The sequence below is a fragment of the Notechis scutatus genome, chromosome Z (genome assembly GCF_049901735.1).
Source record: "Notechis scutatus isolate UNSWTSFEM ecotype Mainland chromosome Z, rNotScu1.2, whole genome shotgun sequence".
NCBI classification, from domain to species: Eukaryota; Metazoa; Chordata; class Lepidosauria; order Squamata; family Elapidae; genus Notechis; species Notechis scutatus.
This window is the reverse complement of record NC_142025.1, coordinates 23434950-23455201: the sequence shown is the minus strand read 5'-3', so window position 1 is coordinate 23455201 and position 20252 is coordinate 23434950. Positions and strand designations below refer to the sequence as shown.

The 20252-nt window shown below is 35.2% G+C and overlaps 1 protein-coding gene across 1 annotated transcript in view; it reads left to right on the top strand.

Annotated features, from left to right (window-relative positions):
• OSBPL10 (oxysterol binding protein like 10) overlaps positions 1-20252 on the top strand; it is an 83607-nt gene that overhangs the window by 33153 nt on the left and 30202 nt on the right. The window contains exon 5 of the mRNA XM_026681345.2: positions 17670-17816. Coding sequence (XP_026537130.2) covers positions 17670-17816 — 147 coding nt within the window. The remainder of the gene's footprint in view (positions 1-17669; positions 17817-20252) is intronic.

The window sequence follows — 20252 nt, the reverse complement described above, 5'->3', positions numbered from 1 at the left end:
TCAGCTCTATCGTCTCCGCATCCCATCCTCGTCGCCAGTGTTGTATTCTGGAGGATGGGCGTAATAACGGAGGCGAGGCATCGAATAGTGACTCCAACTCTTTATTAATGACTTCAGAACAGAGCGAAATAAGCCTGGCAGCAGCAGCTCCTTTTATAGAGCTGCCTGCTGTCAAAGCGTCCAATGACAAAGGTTTAAGCTTGCCGCACTTGGAGCGTCCAATCGCGGCAGCCCGTAAGCTAGCCAATCGGATCAGCCCGGAGTGACCAATCACGACCCGCTGTTTACGGACCAATCAAGTATGCAGGATTACGAGCCTGCTGTGGATGGGCCAGTCAGGTTTGCAGGCTTACGAGCCTGCTAGTTCGGAACAAGTACCTCACTTGATCTTGATTGTATCCCTCTGTTAATGCAATTTAGGATTGCATTAGCTTTTTTGGCTGCAGCTGCACACTGCTGGCTCATATTTAGCTGGTTGTCCACTAAGACTCCAAGATCCCTCTCACAGTTACTGCTATTGAGCCTGGTTTCACCCAGTCTATATGTTTACTTTTGTTTTTTCTTGCCTAAGTGTAGGACTTTATTTTTCTCTACATTGAATTTCATTTTGTTAGATATGGTCCAGTGTTCTAGTCTGTCAAGATACATCTGGATCTTGAGCCTATCTTCTTGGGTGTTAGCTATTCCTGCCAGCTTAGTATCATCTGCAAATTTGGTAAATTCCCCTTCTAATTCCCTCATCTAAGTCATTCATGAAGATTTTAAAGAGTACTGGGCCTTAGACAAAACCTTGTGGCACCCCACTGCTTACTTCCCTCCATGTAGACTTAGACCCATTAAGCACTACTCGTTGAGTATGGTTTATCAGCCAGTTGCGAGTCCATCTAGTGGTGGTGTTATCTATTCCATTTTTTTTTTAGCTTACCAAGAAGTAGGTTGTGGTCTACTTTGTCAAATGCCTTGTTGAAATCTAAATATATTATGTCCACAGTATTTCACTGGTGTACTAATTTAGTCACTACATTGAAGTATGAAATAAGATTGGTTTGGCATGATTTGTTTTTAACAAACCCATGCTCACTGCTAGTTATTACTTTACTTGTTTCTAGATGTTGGCAGATCTGTTTTTTAATTATCTTTTCCAGTATCTTCCCAGGTATTTATGTTAGGCTGATTGGTCTATAGTTTCCTGGATTTGTTTTTTTTTTCCTTTTTTGAAGATAGGAACCACATCAACTCTTTTCCAGTCCTCGGGTAGTTCCCCGGTGCTTCAGGATTTTTGAAAGATATGGTGCAGTGGTTCTGAGATTATTTCTGCCAGCTCCTTTAAAACTCTGGGATGTAATCTTCTGTAAATTTTCTCCTGGCATTTCCCATAAAAATCTTCTTGCTTGTTGTTTGGTGCATAAATTACTGTCAAAAGTATCTGTAATTTATTGTTACTTCCACCATTAATATTCTCCCTTCTTTGTCTGCATATACAGATTTGGCTTTTATTGTTTTTTGATGTATAAGACCACCCCCCACTCTTTTGCCAATGAGTATAGTTTCCCAATTTTGGGGTACTCTAAGAGTTTATTGTATTGTCTTTTTGATATGTACTTCTTGTAAGCAAATTATATCTAAGTCAATTTTTTGCATTGTTGTAAAAAGTCTCCTTTTCATGTGAGAGTTTAGTCCAATAATGTTAATTGATAGTGTTTCTTCTCTCATTGTGTCACTTATAAGTTGGTTTTGCCATTCTAGTTGTTCTTGTTTGTCTCTGCTCCTTTGTTCTTATTCCTTCTTGTTCTACTTGTTTCTTTTGTTCAACTTCATTTCTTTCTTGTTGCTTAATCGTAGTTTCATCTGTCATTAAATCTCTTGTCCTCTATTTTCTTCTTCCTCTATTCTTGTTTGTTGCTCCTGTGGTGTAAAGTAATAGTTGTAGAATTCATATGTACTATCTAGGGAGTTCAATCTGTGTCTTCTATCATTCCAGGTAACCAAAATTCCCTCTGGAATCAACCATCTAAAGTTTACTTGATGTTTAATCAACTGTCCTGCTTCCACAGATCTCTAACTCTTCTGGGTACTTGTTTTAGCACCACAATCTCTCTTCCTTTATATTTCAGGGTTTCTTCTTTTATTTTTTTGAGAATTTCTGCTCTTATTGTTTTTTCACAAATCTTACGTGTACCTCCCTTGGGAGTTTGTTCTTTTTATTATAGCGAGTGTGGATTCTGAACACTTGGTCTATCTCCACCCTCATCTCATGTATTGTTATTTGTAATGTTTGAGCCAAGAGGTCTACTATCAACTTAGCTATATTTTCTTATTCCCCTTTCCTGATATTCTGAAACCTCAAGAAGTGTTCAGCCTTTTTCATTTGCAACTGAATGGCTGGTCCTTCGAGTTCTTTATTGGCCTGTGTTAGTCTCTGATTAATTTTCTCTGGGTTTTTTTCTGCTTGTTCTAATTTTTCTTCAATTATTTTAATCTTTTCCTCATTTTTGGGTAACATTTGTTGAAAAGTCCCCAGTTTTTCATCCATACTTTGCATTTTTCCCTTAATCTCTCCCATCTCAGTTCTCATCTCACAGTCCTTATTTCAGTATGGTTCTTGGTTATGACCTCTTGTAATGATTGGAACAATGTTTGCATCTCTTTTTGAGTTGTATTCATTTTTCCTATTGAATTAAGCTTTTTATTGAACTTTGGCTTGAAGGGTTTAATGTTGCTGATGATGAGATGGATGATGGGGAAGATGATGGAGCTGATTCAGTGTTTTTCCCTAATCCAGTTAGATTTTAATTTGACATTTTGAATTTTATCAATATATCAGCAACTTTCTATAGTGTACCCTGCCACCCTTCAAATTTCTCCCAGATTTTTCACTCCCTCTTCATGCCCTTTTTAATATTAACCAGTAATGCTCTTTTCCCCACAATTTTTCCTTCCCTTTTAATCCTAATTTCACTATCTTTATCTTTAGTTTTAACTCTAAAGTCCACACAGATTATGTCTAAAATGTCTAAATAGTCTCTTCAATCATATATTCCTCTTATAGGAAATGATATTGGTAATCCACAATGCCCACAAAAAAACAGTAGTTGCATGTCTCCTCTGTTTAGCAGTTCAAAAAGTCTCCAATTAGCTTCAAGTTAAGTCCACATTTCACTGTCCAATGTATTCATAATCCCCAAAAAGTCAGATGATCTCAAGGACAAGTTTCTATATTTTCCCTGTCTGTTTCTAAGTATCCAGTGAAAACAGTTTGCAGATGTTAATTCCACAGGGCAACACCCAATTAGTTTTTTCAGCTCAGTTTAATTCCAAGGAACGCAAGCTTTTTGTATTGCATCAGACTGTTCAAAATCTTCTCCCTGTGCTTGAGCAGTTCCACCAGCAGATGGTGTCCTTACTCTCTCCATTTTCACCTGAATCTACGTCAAACATAGCTTCTGCAAAGTTCTTTTGGATTACAATATATACTAAGTATCAAAAAGTATCTTAAATATAAAAAAAACCTAGCAAGATGTCCACAAGCAAGCCACCTGGAACTCCAACCCGTTAATTATCTATTTTTACCAAATACTTTCTTTTCTGTCAGCAGCTCATGTATTTAGTTGCCGCCATTCCAGAGAGGTGAATAAAAACCACCTCCTCTCTTTTAGAGTCTTGTCCTCAGAAAGATGTTAATTTCTGGGGTAAATTCCTCAACAGGAATTGGAAGTTAACAGTAGCTAACCCAGATCACATATGCTGTTTTCTGCTCATCTCCTTTATTGCTCTTTCATCGGAACTGTCACAGCCTTGGTCCGTCTAGTTTAATGGCCGTCCCTGTCAGGACGAGAGGTTTTCCAGGATCAAACAGTGAGTTTGCAGACTCCCTGTGATCGGTGAAACTTCCCCCTCTGCCTCCACCATCTCTCCTAGGTGGTTTGGACTCAATTGGATTTCCTGTCAGGTAGAATATGGTGGCTTAACACAGAGTCTTGTGAAAGCTCGCCATTCTTGCTGTGACATCAGCTCTGCCCTTTTTTCCCCACCAGAATTTCTTATACTGTTGAAGTTCCAACATTTTAAAGTTGGTAATGATGAGAAGCACTGATGCAGATATTTCATTAAATAATTATTTTAGCAAACATTGAATAAATAACTGTAATCACAAGATATGTGCAGCTGAAATGAGACAATGTTTGCAAAAGAAAATGCTTTTAGGATGCTAAATTGTGTTGATGGTTCTCTTCTGCTTTTTAGATTGAAAATAAGAGTTTGGAAAAAACAGAAAAACCATTTTCAAATTTCAGACATATTTTCCTTTTTTTTAAAAAAAACCACTAGACAAATCCTGTTTCCTTATCCAGTGCTGTTCCCCTCCCCCCCTTTTTAGTGCATTAGTTTTATTCTGTATTTACAAAATATTTGCATAGATGCTTTTTTATCTTTTTGAAACTATACCTATACTTAAACTATAGTTTAATTCAAAAGTCGAATTAGTGGAAGCATTTATGAGCAGTAATTGAGAATGATAATTAGCAAAGTTGGATCATAAAGTGATTTTATAAATTTTATTAGAAAAGTTAGACAGTAGGGATATCATGTTAATAAATCTAAGATTTTACCATTTGTACAGTGCTATTTTTCTTGTGTATTATTTATTTTTATAATTATAGTTGTGATTACTATTTATATGCTATTTTTGTGATTGGATCACATTTGCAATGGTGTATTATAAATAAATTTCTATTTATTACCCATTATCTTACCAATAATTTCTAAATATGTTATGGTTTCTCTATTCTCCATAGCACTTCTTCTGAAAAAAACTACTTTTTAAAATTCAATCTTCTCCTGTTTGTGTGTATATACAATTTAACCAACAGATCCAATCCTGAACAAGAAACACTAATGACTTATGACTTGCATACATCATTGTAGATGATTATGACAGCATAAATGCAACTCATCCTGCCCATAAAAGTATCCTGTTTTTGTTTTTAAACAGACCAGCTTCTCAGTGTGACTATTATTCTCTTTTCATATCTTAGCTCAACTTTTTGTCTTGCTCTGCTTTTTATTCTAGCAGTCATTTAAAATTAATTTTCCTATTCCTCCCCCTATAATTTGTCATCCCTTTCTCCTTTATTTCATCATTGTTTCTCATATCATTGCAAAATCATTTAGCTTCTTAATCAAACCTGTAGCTTTAATTTCTGTGTTAATTATTCTGATGTCCTTGTTCTTTACCTGTTTTCTTCTGCTTTGTCAGTTTATTGAAACATTTGTAACTTTCTGTTTTGATCTACTTGGTCAGGATTGCAGGCATTGCTTTCATTGTTAGAGCCCAACCAATTTTCCAAGGGATCAAAAATAATGTGGGATAATCCTAGTACATCAGGCCAAAGCATTTTAGCGCAGTCTTCTTCCTGATGGTGTTAGAGTTTTATATGGCCTCTTGCCATTCAAGTTCTCTCCCAGGGACACCTCCATATTCTGCTCAGGTGAGTAGTATAGCTGTGTTGTTCTTAGGTATGATTGCATTGTTCTGTCTTCTAATATTTAGAGGAAAATAACAAAAAGAGAAAGACTCATTTAAATTTACTGATAATTTATATCTAAACCAGTCTGGTTTTATTTTGATCTGTCTAATCAAAAGAATAAGAACCCTTAAATTAAGTAAATTAAAGTGTCAAAGAACCTTCACTGCTAAGTTATATGCATTTTTAAGCAGAGGATTGTGTGAATCAGTATTTTGTTGTGCTTTGTAATTAATAAAAACAAACATTTATAGCAAATTAAATAATAAACATATTGTGTCAACAGTGTGTATCTGAGAAGATTAAATAGCATGGTACATTGATTGTTAACAGATATAAAAGGCTTTCTTACTTATCTTTTCTGCTATTGTTTGAGAGATGAAATCCTTTATGGGCAACATACTCGTGAGATGCTGTTACCCTGCAACTGACAGCTAAATAAATAACTTGGCAGGATGATACTGCTCTCAATTTATTGCTATTTGGAGCAATCAAACATAACATTTGCATAGTCAATTAAAAAGTTCCTGGGAAAGATGTGTTTTGTGAAAATGATTTCATAGTCAATTAAACTAAAAGTAGAGCTAAATTATATTAAATAGCTGCACATCTGCTGGTAGAAATCACATTATATAATTTAATTTTGACATTTGTAGTTTGCAACTAAAATTACTATTATAATCTTGCTTGCATAGTTATTTTAGGGATACTTTTCTGTTTTTATTTTCTAATAGCTGATAACCGAGCGTTTCCCGTTGTCCCAATTATCCTGTAGTCGGGACTCACGTTGTTGTACTGTCTGAAGCTCTAGAAGTAGTAACTCTATCTCTCTTATTGTGATGACCTGGGGCGTGACACAAAAATAACTAAGTCACAAAAGTAGAATAATTTCCCTTTAATGCCTCCAATTTGGCCCCAATGTCCAATTTTCCTTGGCTGGATAACAAATTCTTCAAAAACAGTCTACGAAGGGCAGAAATGCAGTCCAAATCCCAAAGTAAATATAATTAGAAATTAAAAAACCAACATAAAACACACTGAAGTAATTAACACAGCAGGCCAGGATGATAAATTGCAGACTTTCAAAGGATAATGCAGCACCCACAGTTGGGAAGACACCAAAACTCAGATAAGCCTTGGCCAAGATAATGCATGCTTTGCTCCCAGCAAGGAGCTGTGTGCAAATGCCCCACTTATATCCTCTTCTCCCAGCTGCAATTAATGAAAGGGATCAGGGCCTTCTTCTCTCTCATAAGCCACGTTGCTCCCTTCTTCGTTCCTCCCTGCATGCCCTAGGATGAAGAGGGGATGGTCCTGGGTTTTCCTCTGAATGCCCAGCCAGACTGTGCCATTCCCCCATTTCTTCCACAGCCACCAGAGCCACACTCCCACTCCCTGTCAGCTGCTCAATCTCCCCCTCAGAATCAGACTCCAACAAGGGCATGACACTTATTATTTAGTCAGGCCTCACCCTGTTGTACTGTCTCTGAAGTTCTAGATTTAGCAGCTCTTGCGCACAGCGTCGCAAATCTTCTATTCCTCTCCTCGGGAGTTTCTTTTCTACACTGGTGTTTTCTTTTTGTAGCCTTTGATTGCACTTGGCCAATTTCCTTAGAGGCATCCTTACAGCAATGAAATATATTATTATGGAATACAATAAAATAAATGTAAGAAAAAGACACTTGGGCCTTGCCCTGTTACCTCAACCTCTGTGGTGAGAATTGGAGACCTAATTGCCCTAGCCAACAGCCTTGGAAAAATTCTACAGATAACAGCTTTTGAGGTGATTATCTGCATTAGCAGGCACCTTCCTGACAACTTCCCCTCTTTGCTTCAAGCTGAGGGTCTAGGGTGTTATTTTTAAAGAACCAATCTCCCTTACCAGAGGAAGTTCCTTTATTTTTTTTTTTTTTTAAGAACCAATCCCCCCTTACTAGAGGGATTCCCCTTGTGGAGTACTGTGAAGCCATTACCATGGCAACTCCACTGTGCTGTACAGTAGAAGCTATTTTAAGGCACAACAGGCTGTATCTTAACAGAACTTGAATCCAAAATGCAACTATCATGTCAAAAGTACTGTGATTTGACACTATAGATATAATTCATTCCTTTTCATTTCAGCAGCCCAGGAGTTCCAGAATTATGCTGGAACACACACACACACACACACACACACACACACACCAGGGGGTGTTAGGGGTGTTTTACCCCCACAGTATTTTTTTCCAGAGGGTAAGTTATTATCTGTCTACGACGTTTGGTTGAAATTGCTCGAGACGTTCCAGAGTTATGGAATATGTAAACACACAGACACAGACAGACACACACACACATATGTAAGATTATGAAAGCATGATGCCCCAAACCATTAAGATGATTTTTATATATTTAATATATATAAATTCCAAAATGTTTGTAAAATTACCCAAAGCAAACTAGTATTGCAAGTATATTAAACTAAGTAAATTTTATTTAATCTGTTTTTATATTCTTAATCAATTTAGATGTTTTAAAAATTAACTCCTAGTTTGTAATTTGTACAGGAGTCAAAGTTCTAATTTCTATATTCTGTGATATGACAATGCTACACTCAAATTTTATGTTATGGAACATAAAATTGTTATGGAAGAAAGACCTGCTATAATTACTGGATTTTAGTAATGGATGGTTAATATGTATAAATGTGGAAATTCTTAAATCAGATTACATCTGGGAGTTTATGTATGATGGTTCTCAGGATAACTTCTAGGTATCAGTTAGGTAATCACTTGGTGGTGTGTGGAGCTAACCATGTGACCTTTTTATTCTTTTGTAAAGAAGATGAAAGTTTATGACAATGAGAAATTCAATGAATTAAGTAGAACTTCCCTTTCCCTTATCTTTTCCCTTTCCCTTACCTTTCCCTTATTTACCCTTACCCTCCTCCAGTCTCCTGCCAGCCTAGCATTGAACAGACATTTTCTGGATGTTTGGAACTCTATTATTATAATAGAGTATAGTAATAGAATCTTGAAAGCTTAACAGAATATCCCTCTGTCCAGTGATGAAATTCAATTTTTTTACTACTGGTTCTGTGTTGTGGCTAGGTGGTCGTGGCTAAGTGGTCATATGACTGGGTAGGCATGGCTAGGTGGACATGTGACTGGGTGTGATAGGCAACAGGCTTTTAAGGGGCTGCCAGAAAGAAGGGGGTGCAATATATTTTCCAAAGTACCAGAAGGCAAAACAAGAAGCAACGGATGGAAACTGAACAAAGAGAGAAACAATCTAAAATTCAGGAGAAATTTCTTGACAGTGAGAACAATTAACCAGTGGAACTGCTTGTCTCAAGAAGTTCTGGGTGCTCCAACACTGGAGATTTTTGAGAAAACACTGGATAGCCATTTCTCTGAAATGGTATAGAGTCCCCTCCAAAATCCCTTCTAAGTATTATTCAGTGAAAAACAATAATAAGTCCCTTTTTCCAGTGAGGTTTTAACTTGAATGGTTGCTAGTTGGTCACACAGTCACCAAGTGAATCTGGCTTCCCTGAATCTCTGTTGCTAAGAGAGGCAGCTGTTCAGAGAGCTTGGAGCCATTTTACAAGCTTTCTTAACACTGCTGTTAAGTGGATCGTTGTTTAAGTCAGTCAGACAATAGTTAAGCGAAGCTGGCTCCCCCAGTGACTTTGCTTGTCAGATGGTCACAAAAGGGAGGTCACGTCACGTGACCCCAGGACATTCCAACCATCAGAAGTGTTCATTGATTCTATTATTACTTCTCCAAGTCTTGTGTGAATTCTGGCATTGCTTTTCACACTTAATGACTGTTGCAGGATCCCCATGGTCAGGTGATCCAAATTTGGATGCTTGGCAACTGACTTATGACGGTCTCAGTGTCCCAGAATCATGTAATCCCCTTTTGCGACCTGACCAACAAAGTCCATAGGGAAGCCAGATTCACTTAACGACCATGTGAATTACTTAAGAGTTGCAACTATTCACTTAACAACAGTGGCAAGAAAGGTCATAAAGTAGGTGAAAGCTCACTGAATAGCTGTCTCACTGAGCAATGGAGATTCAAGCTCAATGGTGGACATACAGTAAGTCGAGAGATACTCTTACCCTTCCCTTATGAGTGTGTCAATCACCAGTAATCTGGCAGGCCTCTGCTCTCAAAATCTCAATGTGATCCACAGTGATTGACATCCACTGTTAGAGGATGGATTGAGTAAGATGCATCGAAACTCACTTTAACAACGCTCTTGCTTAGCAAACAAAATTTTGGGCTCAATTGTTGTCATAAGTCGAGGACTCTCTGCCTTCCTCTGCATGGCAGCCTTATAATTACTTTAAGAAGTCATACATAAAATTTGTCATCAAGAAGCAATAAATGTTATTTAAAAGTAAGTCTAATTTATAAATTTGGAATTTCCATTCCAAGATCAGAATCATTATTCAGAAATATTCAAGCCGTCAATTATTTGATTGTTCAGTTGGATAGGTTGACAGAATAAGCACGTTTCTAAAAATACTGCAATCAACCTAGTATATGGGACACTAGCCTGTGAAAACTGAATAGATATGCATTTCATTATTTTCAATATAGGACAAAAGAGTACATTACAATCTTATGCCTGGTATTGGTCTATTTTTAACACAGCTGAGTTTATTTTTATTTTTTTTAAAACAAAGTTTTTATTTTTTTACAACAAACATATGAACAAAACATAAAAACATAAAAACATCTTTCAATTATATACATACAGTATGTCAGTTGGTTACAATCTTTTGTGCTATCCTTTTTTTACCATTACTCACAAGTTATATAAATTCTCACCTTATCGATCTAGCTTGTGCTTATATAATATCAATTATTAAACATTCATTTGACTATTTTTACATCATTTTATATGAGATATTCTAATTTTCATTATGATTTAATCTTATACATTCATACAATGGTTATATATTTTATATTGTATTCTATATCAATCTATTAACTTTTATTGTAAGGCTTACTAGTCTATTTCTTTACCATGTCTTTTTATCTAACCATTGATAAAACAAATCCCATATCATATAAAATTGTTTATCCTCTTGTTCTCTAATTTTAAATGTCAATTTACTCATTTTAGCACAGTCCATGATTTTCTTAATAATTTCCTCCTGCATAGGTATTTTTTAATTTTTCCAGTTCTTAGCAAATACAATTCTAGCCGCTGTTAAAACATTTACAATCAAATATTTCAATTCTTTACAATATATTTCCAGTATAATTCCCAATAAAAATATCTCAGGTTTAAAGTCTATGTGTTGTTTTGTCATTTTTTCCAACCACGTGTGGATTATAGTCCAATATCTTTTTGCATCCGAGCATGTCCACCACATGTGGTAATATGAACCAGGTATCTGATGACATTTCCAAGATTTATCCGATTTATTCTTGAACATCCTCGCAATTCTCATCAGGGGTAAGTGCCACCTGTAAAACAACTTATACAAATTTTCTGTATACGCAATTGACATTGTCATTTTATAATTTTGAGACCAATTTTTGCCATTTATCTAAGTCAATCCCATATCCGAAATTTTTCCCCCACGCAATCATTGTTTCTTTTACTTGTTCTTCCTCTAATTTAAACTCTAGCAAATGTCCATAAAGTTTTTTTATTACTTTTTCATCAGTACCTGTCAAAATTTTACCTAAATCAACTTGTCATAGATACCTTCTGTTTTAACATCTTTATTAAATCTAGATTGTATTTGCAAATATGAAAACCAATTCATTTTTACACCTTGTTCTTCCAACGGTTGCATAGATTTAAGTTCACCCTTTTCATTCAATATCTCACCATATCTAACTGTTTGTTCCTTTTTAGATATTACTGGATAGGAAAAAGCTTCAATAGTAGATAACCATAGTGGAATTTTTAAATAATATTGCTTTTTTATCTTCTCCCAGTTTAGAAACAATGCTTCTCGAATATAATGTCTTCTAAAATACCCCTGCGTTTTAGTTCCCTTATACCAGAGGAAGGCATGCCATCCTAACAGCAAGTCATGTTCTTCTAAATTCAAAAGTCTAGTATTCTTTAATGTTATCCACTCCTTTACCCACATCAGACTTGTTGCTTGGTAGCATAATTCCCAATTGGGCAAAGCAAATCCTCCTCTTATTCTTGCATCTTGTAACAATTTAAGTTTTATTCTCGCTTTCTTCCCCTGCCAAATGTATTTTAGCACTATTTTGTTTAAATCTTCAAAAAATTCTTTCCCTGTCTGGAATAAGTATAAGATTCTGGGCAATACATTCATCTTAATTGTAGATATTCTCCCAATCAGTGATAATTGTAAATTTTCCCATGTTATCAAGTCTGTCGCAATCTGTTGTTTAAGTTTGAGATAATTGTCCTCCTTAAGTGTGCTACATCTTGGTGTTATATGTATCCCTAAATACTTAACCTTGTTTGTGACCTGGATCCCCAAAACTTCCTCCAATTCTTTCTTTCGTCTTACTAACATGTTCTTTGCTACTTTCCCATACTCTTCTATCTTTTCTATCAGTTTAGGTGCAGACTCCAATGGATCCTCTAATATAAATACCAGGTCATCTGCAAAAGCTTGAAATTTATACTCTTCTTTTTTAATTTTCATTCCTTTTATTTCTTTTTCTTCTCCGATGTTCCTATTCAGCACTTTCAGTGTTAACACAAACAACAGAGGTGACAGTGGACAGCCTTGTCTGGTCCCTTTTCTTATATCTATAAAGTCTGTTAACTCTCCATTTATCATAACCTTTGCAGTTTGTTTATGATATATCGTTTCGATGGCTTGAGTAAATTTTTTACCAAAGCCCATTTGGTCCAATTATAACAGCATAAAATGCCAATTCACATTATCAAAGGTTTTTTGTGCATCTATAAACATCAGAGCCATTTGTTTTTCGGGATGTGCCTCATAGTATTCCAGTGTATCTAAAATTATTCTCATCTTATCTTTAATCTGTCTCTTCAGCAGAAATCCATTTTGATCAGGATGAATACAATTGTTTAAATATCTTTTCAGTCTTTCTGCCAGAATTGAAGCAAAAATTTTATAATCTGAATTTAATAGTGATATAGGTCTGTAATTTTTAACTTGCTGTGGGTCTGTGTCCTCCTTCGGTACAAGTGTTATATATGCTTCTGACCATGTTTCAGGTATTCTCTTCTTTGTCATAACTTCATTCATAATTTCTAATAAGTGAAGATTCAATGTTTCCTGGAATGTCTTAGAAAATTCCACTGGCATACCGTCCGGACCTGGTGCTTTCCCGATGTTTTGCTTTTTTAAAGCTTCTGTTAATTCCATCATTGTTATATTACTTTCTAACATTGTTTCAATATCTTTGGGTATCTGGGGCAAATTTGCTTCCTGTAAGTATTGTTGAATTCTTTCTTCCTGAACATTCTCTTGATGGTACAGTTTTCCATAGTAATCTTGAATATTTTTTTTCTTTTCCGCATTTCCATAGCATACATGTCCTTGTTCGTTTATCAATTGATTTATTCTTCTCGAGTCTCTTTCCTTTCTCAATTTATATTCTAGCCATCTGCCTGGTTTATTTGCATCTTCAAAATAGTTCTGCTTAGCATTTCTATTTTTTTGCTATTTCTTCTTTTTCCATTAGCCCCATTTTATGCTTAGTTATGTCCATTTTAATTTTAATGTCCTTTTTTGTGGAAATTTTTGTAGTTCTTTTTCTAACTCCTTGTAGTCATCTTCCAATATTTTAAATATTTTTTTCTGTTTTATATTTCTTTTCCTTGTATAGTCCATTATCAAACCTCTTGTATAAGCCTTCATCATTTCCCAGAGGTTCTGTAATGATGTATCCTCTTTTGTATTTTCTTTAAAGAAAAAAGTAAATTCTCAATTTTCTGTTTAAAGTCTTTTTCCTTTAATATCGTATTATTTAAAGTCCATCTAGATCTCCTTTTTTGTCCTTTCCATACAAGTATTATTGGATTGTGATCTGCCCAAGTACTTGCTTCTATTTCAATGTCTTGTATATTAGAAAGCAATTCTGTTGACATATCTATTCTAGACCATGATGCATGTCTATTTGAATAAAAGATATATTGTTTATTTCCCGCATTTCTCTCTCTCCATGCATCTTTTAAGTTTATCTCATCTACATTCGAAAGAAGGATTTTGGCAATGTCTTTCTAGTTTTCTTTGCTGTTTTTTGTTATTTATTATTCCATTAAAATCTCCCATCAGACAGATATTAACATAGTCCAGTTCAATAATTTTCTTATGTAATTTCCTGTAAAAATCTTCTTGATTATCATTTGGAGCATAAATTACTATTAAAAGTGTCTTTAGATTATTGTCCATTATCTCCACCATCAAAATCCTTCCATCATCATCTGTATAGGTTTGTTCTGCAGGGATTGTATCTCTAATGTATAACACCACTCCTCTCTTTTTACAATGTGTTAACACTGTAAATAATTTCCCTAATTTTTGTTGTTTCAATATATAATCATGTTGTTTTTTAATATGTACACTTCTTGTAGGCAGATTATATCAAATTTTAATTTCTCTAACTTATGAAATACTTTTCTTCTTTTAATAGCTGAATTAAACCCATTTATATTAATTGTAATCAATTTTTTCTCATCCATTTTAGACTTTGTAAGAAGGATTTGTTGCTCTAGTAGATCTTGGTTCTCGTTGTTCTCTGGGTACACCACCTACGGCTCCTTTCTCTTTTTCAATTACTGCTGTACATTCCTCTTGAAATTCAATTAACGACTCTTCTTTTCTTGTATCTTCCTCCCTTCCTCTAAAATATTCTAGATAGAATAACTCCGCTTTTTCAACTGTATCAATTCTGTGTCTTTGTTCCTGCCAGGTAAACATGAGACCTTCGGGTATCAGCCATCTGTAATTTATTCCTCTCTTAAGTAAGTCTGGTCAAAAATAAATATTCTCTTCTTATCTCTCTCACTCTTCTCAGTACCTGTTTCAGTACCACTATTTCTTTATCTTTGTACTTTAGTGTTTATTCTCTTACCGCCTGCAGTATTTGTGATTTTATTATTTTCTTAGTAAATCTGATATGAACTTCCCTTGGCAGTTTATTTCTCATTGCATATCTTGTATAAACACGAAAAACCTCGTCCATTCCATCCATCATCTTCTCTTTAGTTACCTCTAATGTTTCTGCCAGGATTTCTGTCATCATTTCAGCAAGGTTTTCACCCTTTTCTTCTTCTATATTTTGAAATCTAAGATAGAATTCTGATCTATCAATTTCCCATCCCAATGATTGCAGAGATCTGCCCTTATCTCTTTCCACTTCACTCAATCAGGTATCCATATCTCCAATCTTCTTATCTCTTTGTACATCTTGTTCTTCAATTTTCTTAATTCTGTCCTCGTATTGCATCATCATCTGTTGAATATTTTCTATTTTTTCATCCGTCTTTTCTGTTCTTTGCTCAATATTCTCTGTTCACTTTTCAATATTATTTGTTTTTACTTGTATCTTTTGAATTCCTTGCATAATAATCTGCAGTGTCACTTCTTTCTCCTTCTCTTGTTGTAACATCCCCTGTATTGATCGTTGTCCTCCAGATGGTGGGGAAGAAGAATTCGGGATTGAAAAAGCTGAGGCTGGTATTTTTCAGTTCATCTTAAAGTACAATAGAAAAATTGAAAAGAAAAAGCAAGAGCAGCCAATTGCCACTCCAGTAAATAATAATAATAATAATAATAATAATAATAATAATAATAATAATAATAATAATAATAATAATAATAATAATAATAATAATATTAATAATAATAATATAAAAGAGGGAAGTGAAAAATCTTCAGGCACTTGAATACCTTAATCCAATTGGTTCCAATTATGTAGGAAAAAAGGGAAAAAAATATAAAATGAAAAAAGGATGAAAAAATAAAAAAATTAAGAAAAGATTTAAAAAGACAGAGATCTGTATATTCCCCTTGCCAAAGAGGTAAAACAAAGGGAGGGGGGGAAGTAGTCTTAAAAATCCAACGGGGGGGGGGGAATAGAAAAAAAAGGGAAGAGAAAATGCAATTCTGTCAACAAGCAAAGCACTGCCACTATATGTTCAAGGCTCTTTACTAAATCAAAAAACAAAATTTCCAGTTCTCTTTTCAAAGTCACTTCAATCTTCTTTCTTCAATTTCAAATCCAGACTCCAGCTATCAGTAGTTCCACAAAAGAGCACCTGCAAACAATCTACATGCTCTTCCCACTATCTTTTCAATGAAAAGCACAGAGTCCTTGAATGTAACAGCAAATGTATCAACAAGAAAGAAAGAAAAGAAAACAATGTATCCAAGCCTCCAGGTGGCAGCACTACTTATTTCCCTTTTCCTTCCCCTCTAATATTAAAATCAGGAATAATAAAAAATATAAAGAATCTAAAATTATTAAAAAGAAGAAGCAATAGAATAAAAACTTTTCCAAAGAGTTGTTTTGAAGGGAAAAAAATAAAAATTAAAAAGGGAAGACCAGCCCAATTTAAAAGTTAAAAAGTTTTAACAAAATCCAAAGTTCCAATAAAAAGAAAAAAAAAACTTCAGGTTTAATTTGTGCTTAATCTCGCCGCTTGAGCTCTTTTATCTTCACTTTTAAATTTAATTTTTAGTCTTTTATGGTGTTCTCTCCAGAAAAAAATAAGTAGAAAATTATCTCACCAAACTGACACACTGTCTTTCCAGCTTTCTTCCGTTCCGGAGCAGTCCCAGCTTCAGCAGCTTTAATGGCTGCCTCTCCACTGTGGGGAAAAAGGGCTTCTCCAGGATCTACCAGGGACTTTGCAATGCCCCTGGGATCGACAGGATGTGCCCTCCTCTATCACCGTCTCTACGGGATGATTTATGTCCGTTGGGACCGTTCTGCAATGAAGATATCAGCAGTGATCTTAGAGCTTAAAGATTGCATGCTGTACCGCTGCGACGCAAGCTCCGCCCTCTCTGTTTATTTTTAAGTTTATTTTTTCAAGGAAATATAACAAATTCATTTTTTCTATTATTTTAGGTATTTGGTTCTTTATATAGTATATTAATTTCATCTCAGATAGTTTAGAAGGAAAAATATATTTATACTTATTGATATGAATCCAATTATTTATTTTAGAGGTTTGATGATTTTATTAGTAAAGCTCAGATCCATTCTGTTGATTCTTTTTATGAACCTATAGCAGGGGTGTCAAACTCGATTTCATTGAGGACCACATCCGGGTTGTGTTTGACTTTGGGGGGCCAGTGTGGGTGTGGCCAGCTCAATGTTAAAATCATGTCAGGTGCACTTTGTTGGTCCAGGTAGGGCTGGGGGGATCCACTGTCTTCCAGTGGAGGAAGGCAAGACCAGGGAGAGTGCCAAACCCTTGTTCTCTAGACTCTTACTGTCCCTCTCAGGCCACGTGGAGGACCCCTGGATGACAGCACAGACTGTCCAGAGCCCTAGGCAGTGGAGGGCCAATGCCCAGCCTGGCCCATGAACTTCCAGGGCACTGGGATCCCACAGCCCAGCTGAGCCCAGCCCCACTTCCCCAAAGGGGTGCCTGGCTGCATTTACCCCCTTCTCCACGCAGGCAGCCCTCCGAGCTCTGTTTTGCACTGTGACAGCCTCCTGCAGTACTCTGCCAACAAAAACAGAGCTTGGAAAGGGCACAGGCAGCCCTCCTGAGCTCCATTTTTGGCTGTGACGACCTGCTCCAGCATGCTGCCACCAAAAATGGAGCTCAGGAGGGCCAGGCCGAGTCACCGTGGGCTGGTCTGATGTTTCCAGGGCAGCCTCATGGGCCAGATCTAAGCACCCCACAGGCCAGATCCGGCCTCTGGGCCTTGAGTATGACACACCTGCCCTATAGCATAGAAACTATTAATATTCTTGGGCATTTTTAATTAACCTTTCCTGAAGTTAAAATATTTCCTTAAAATATGTTGGAATCACACTTTCTAAGATTTTTGGTCAACATATTGTAGTCCCATTCCATATATATAGAAAGCATGAGCTCTGTTTTGCATGACTATTTAGAAAGAATCTTAGTGTTTTTAAAGAATGCCACAATAAGCTTATTTGAATATATGCCATATTGTTCTATTTATGTCCAGAATACTAACTATATTCTATTTTTAGCATACAGCTCGTGAAGTGATTCTGGTTGAAGATGAGGTGACAGACACCGAAGATAATGAAGAGGATGATTTAGGAGACTTGGATGATCAGCGTAGTATAATCCTTCATATTATCTCACAATTGAGACTTGGGATGGATCTAACTAGGGTATGTAGCTTGGACCATTTTAGTAATTAAATGACTTTATTTTTTTGACTTTATTCTGTATCTGTGATACTTGCTATCATGATATTTACTGCTTTCCCAATTTTTGCTTCAGTTGTATATTTACAAAACCTTAACTTTTAAACAGGTAATGTATTTTTCAGGGATAGAAAGCTTTTACATTTAGTCTCATTATAATGTGAAAGTAATCATTCTTCTTCATAATTAACAGTCCGAGAATCAAAACTGGCTTTTAAAATATTTTAATATTTCTGGTATACTGTATCTGTTTCCAGTTGCTGTTGGGAAATAGCTGGATCCCTGCTATTGAGATATACCCACTTCTACGGGGAAAAAATCACAGAAAATGGTAAACTAGCTTGTTGAACTCCTGCTTAAAAAGAAGAAGTAATGAAACACGTTATTTGTGGGAAATGAAGAAAACTGTTTTTCTATAGAATACACTTCTAATTTTGTAGCTTTTGATAATTCCCTCATTGTTAATCTATACGCTTATATAGTGTAAATGTTCCATATGTACTTTGTATCTTTTCAGCTTGCTAGACATGTGAAAATTTTATTTTAACCCTTTGGATTACCAATGATATGTAACTGAACATTTAAGTTCATAGTCAAAGAAGAATGTTCAAAGCCATGAGATGGTTAATTAAACTAATAACAGTTTGTTTTATTAAAAAGTCAGATCATTCAAATTCACAATTTTACTGATTTAGAAAGTTGTTTTTAAACTTCTATGATTTTTCAACGAGAGGCTTGAAGACATCCAAGATACATAGAATAAAAATTTATCCAGAGACACAGTGAACTTGAACCTTTGAAAACAATCTAAATCTGATCCATAGAAGACAAGAACTCAGAGTAAGGTACATGTGGTCATCCTTCACACATGATCAAAATCATTACTTTGCATCAAAATTTACACACATCCCAATTCTTTGAGCCAGAAAGCCTGTAAAAATGTAGTTTGGGGTGAATTCTTTGAATACTAATCTTCTCTCTTTGTGCCAAAAACAAAACAATGAGATAAAGGTACATTCATTAGAACTTGAATACATTAAAAAATATTCCTTTTCCTCAACAATTGCCAGAGGATTCAGGACTGGGATAGCTTTATGTTTGTGCTATGATCTCATATGTATCTTTCCAATCAATAAGAGTTGCTACAGTGGCAACCTCATGGGCCAGATCTAAGCACCCCACAGGCCAGATCCGGCCTCTGGGCCTTGAGTATGACACACCTGCCCTATAGCATAGAAACTATTAATATTCTTGGGCATTTTTAATTAACCTTTCCTGAAGTTAAAATATTTCCTTAAAATATGTTGGAATCACACTTTCTAAGATTTTTGGTCAACATATTGTAGTCCCATTCCATATATATAGAAAGCATGAGCTCTGTTTTGCATGACTATTTAGAAAGAATCTTAGTGTTTTTAAAGAATGCCACAATAAGCTTATTTGAATATATGCCATATTGTTCTATTTATGTCCAGAATACTAACTATATTCTATTTTTTAGCATACAGCTCGTGAAGTGATTCTGGTTGAAGATGAGGTGACAGACACCGAAGATAATGAAGAGGATGATTTAGGAGACTTGGATGATCAGCGTAGTATAATCCTTCATATTATCTCACAATTGAGACTTGGGATGGATCTAACTAGGGTATGTAGCTTGGACCATTTTAGTAATTAAATGACTTTATTTTTTTGACTTTATTCTGTATCTGTGATACTTGCTATCATGATATTTACTGCTTTCCCAATTTTTGCTTCAGTTGTATATTTACAAAACCTTAACTTTTTAAACAGGTAATGTATTTTTCAGGGATAGAAAGCTTTTACATTTAGTCTCATTATAATGTGAAAGTAATCATTCTTCTTCATAATTAACAGTCCGAGAATCAAAACTGGCTTTTAAAATATTTTAATATTTCTGGTATACTGTATCTGTTTCCAGTTGCTGTTGGGAAATAGCTGGATCCCTGCTATTGAGATATACCCACTTCTACGGGGGAAAAAAATCACAGAAAATGGTAAACTAGCTTGTTGAACTCCTGCTTAAAAAAGAAGAAGTAATGAAACACGTTATTTGTGGGAAATGAAGAAAACTGTTTTTCTATAGAATACACTTCTAATTTTGTAGCTTTTGATAATTCCCTCATTGTTAATCTATACGCTTATATAGTGTAAATGTTCCATATGTACTTTGTATCTTTTCAGCTTGCTAGACATGTGAAAATTTTATTTTAACCCTTTGGATTACCAATGATATGTAACTGAACATTTAAGTTCATAGTCAAAGAAGAATGTTCAAAGCCATGAGATGGTTAATTAAACTAATAACAGTTTGTTTTATTAAAAAGTCAGATCATTCAAATTCACAATTTTTACTGATTTAGAAAGTTGTTTTTAAAC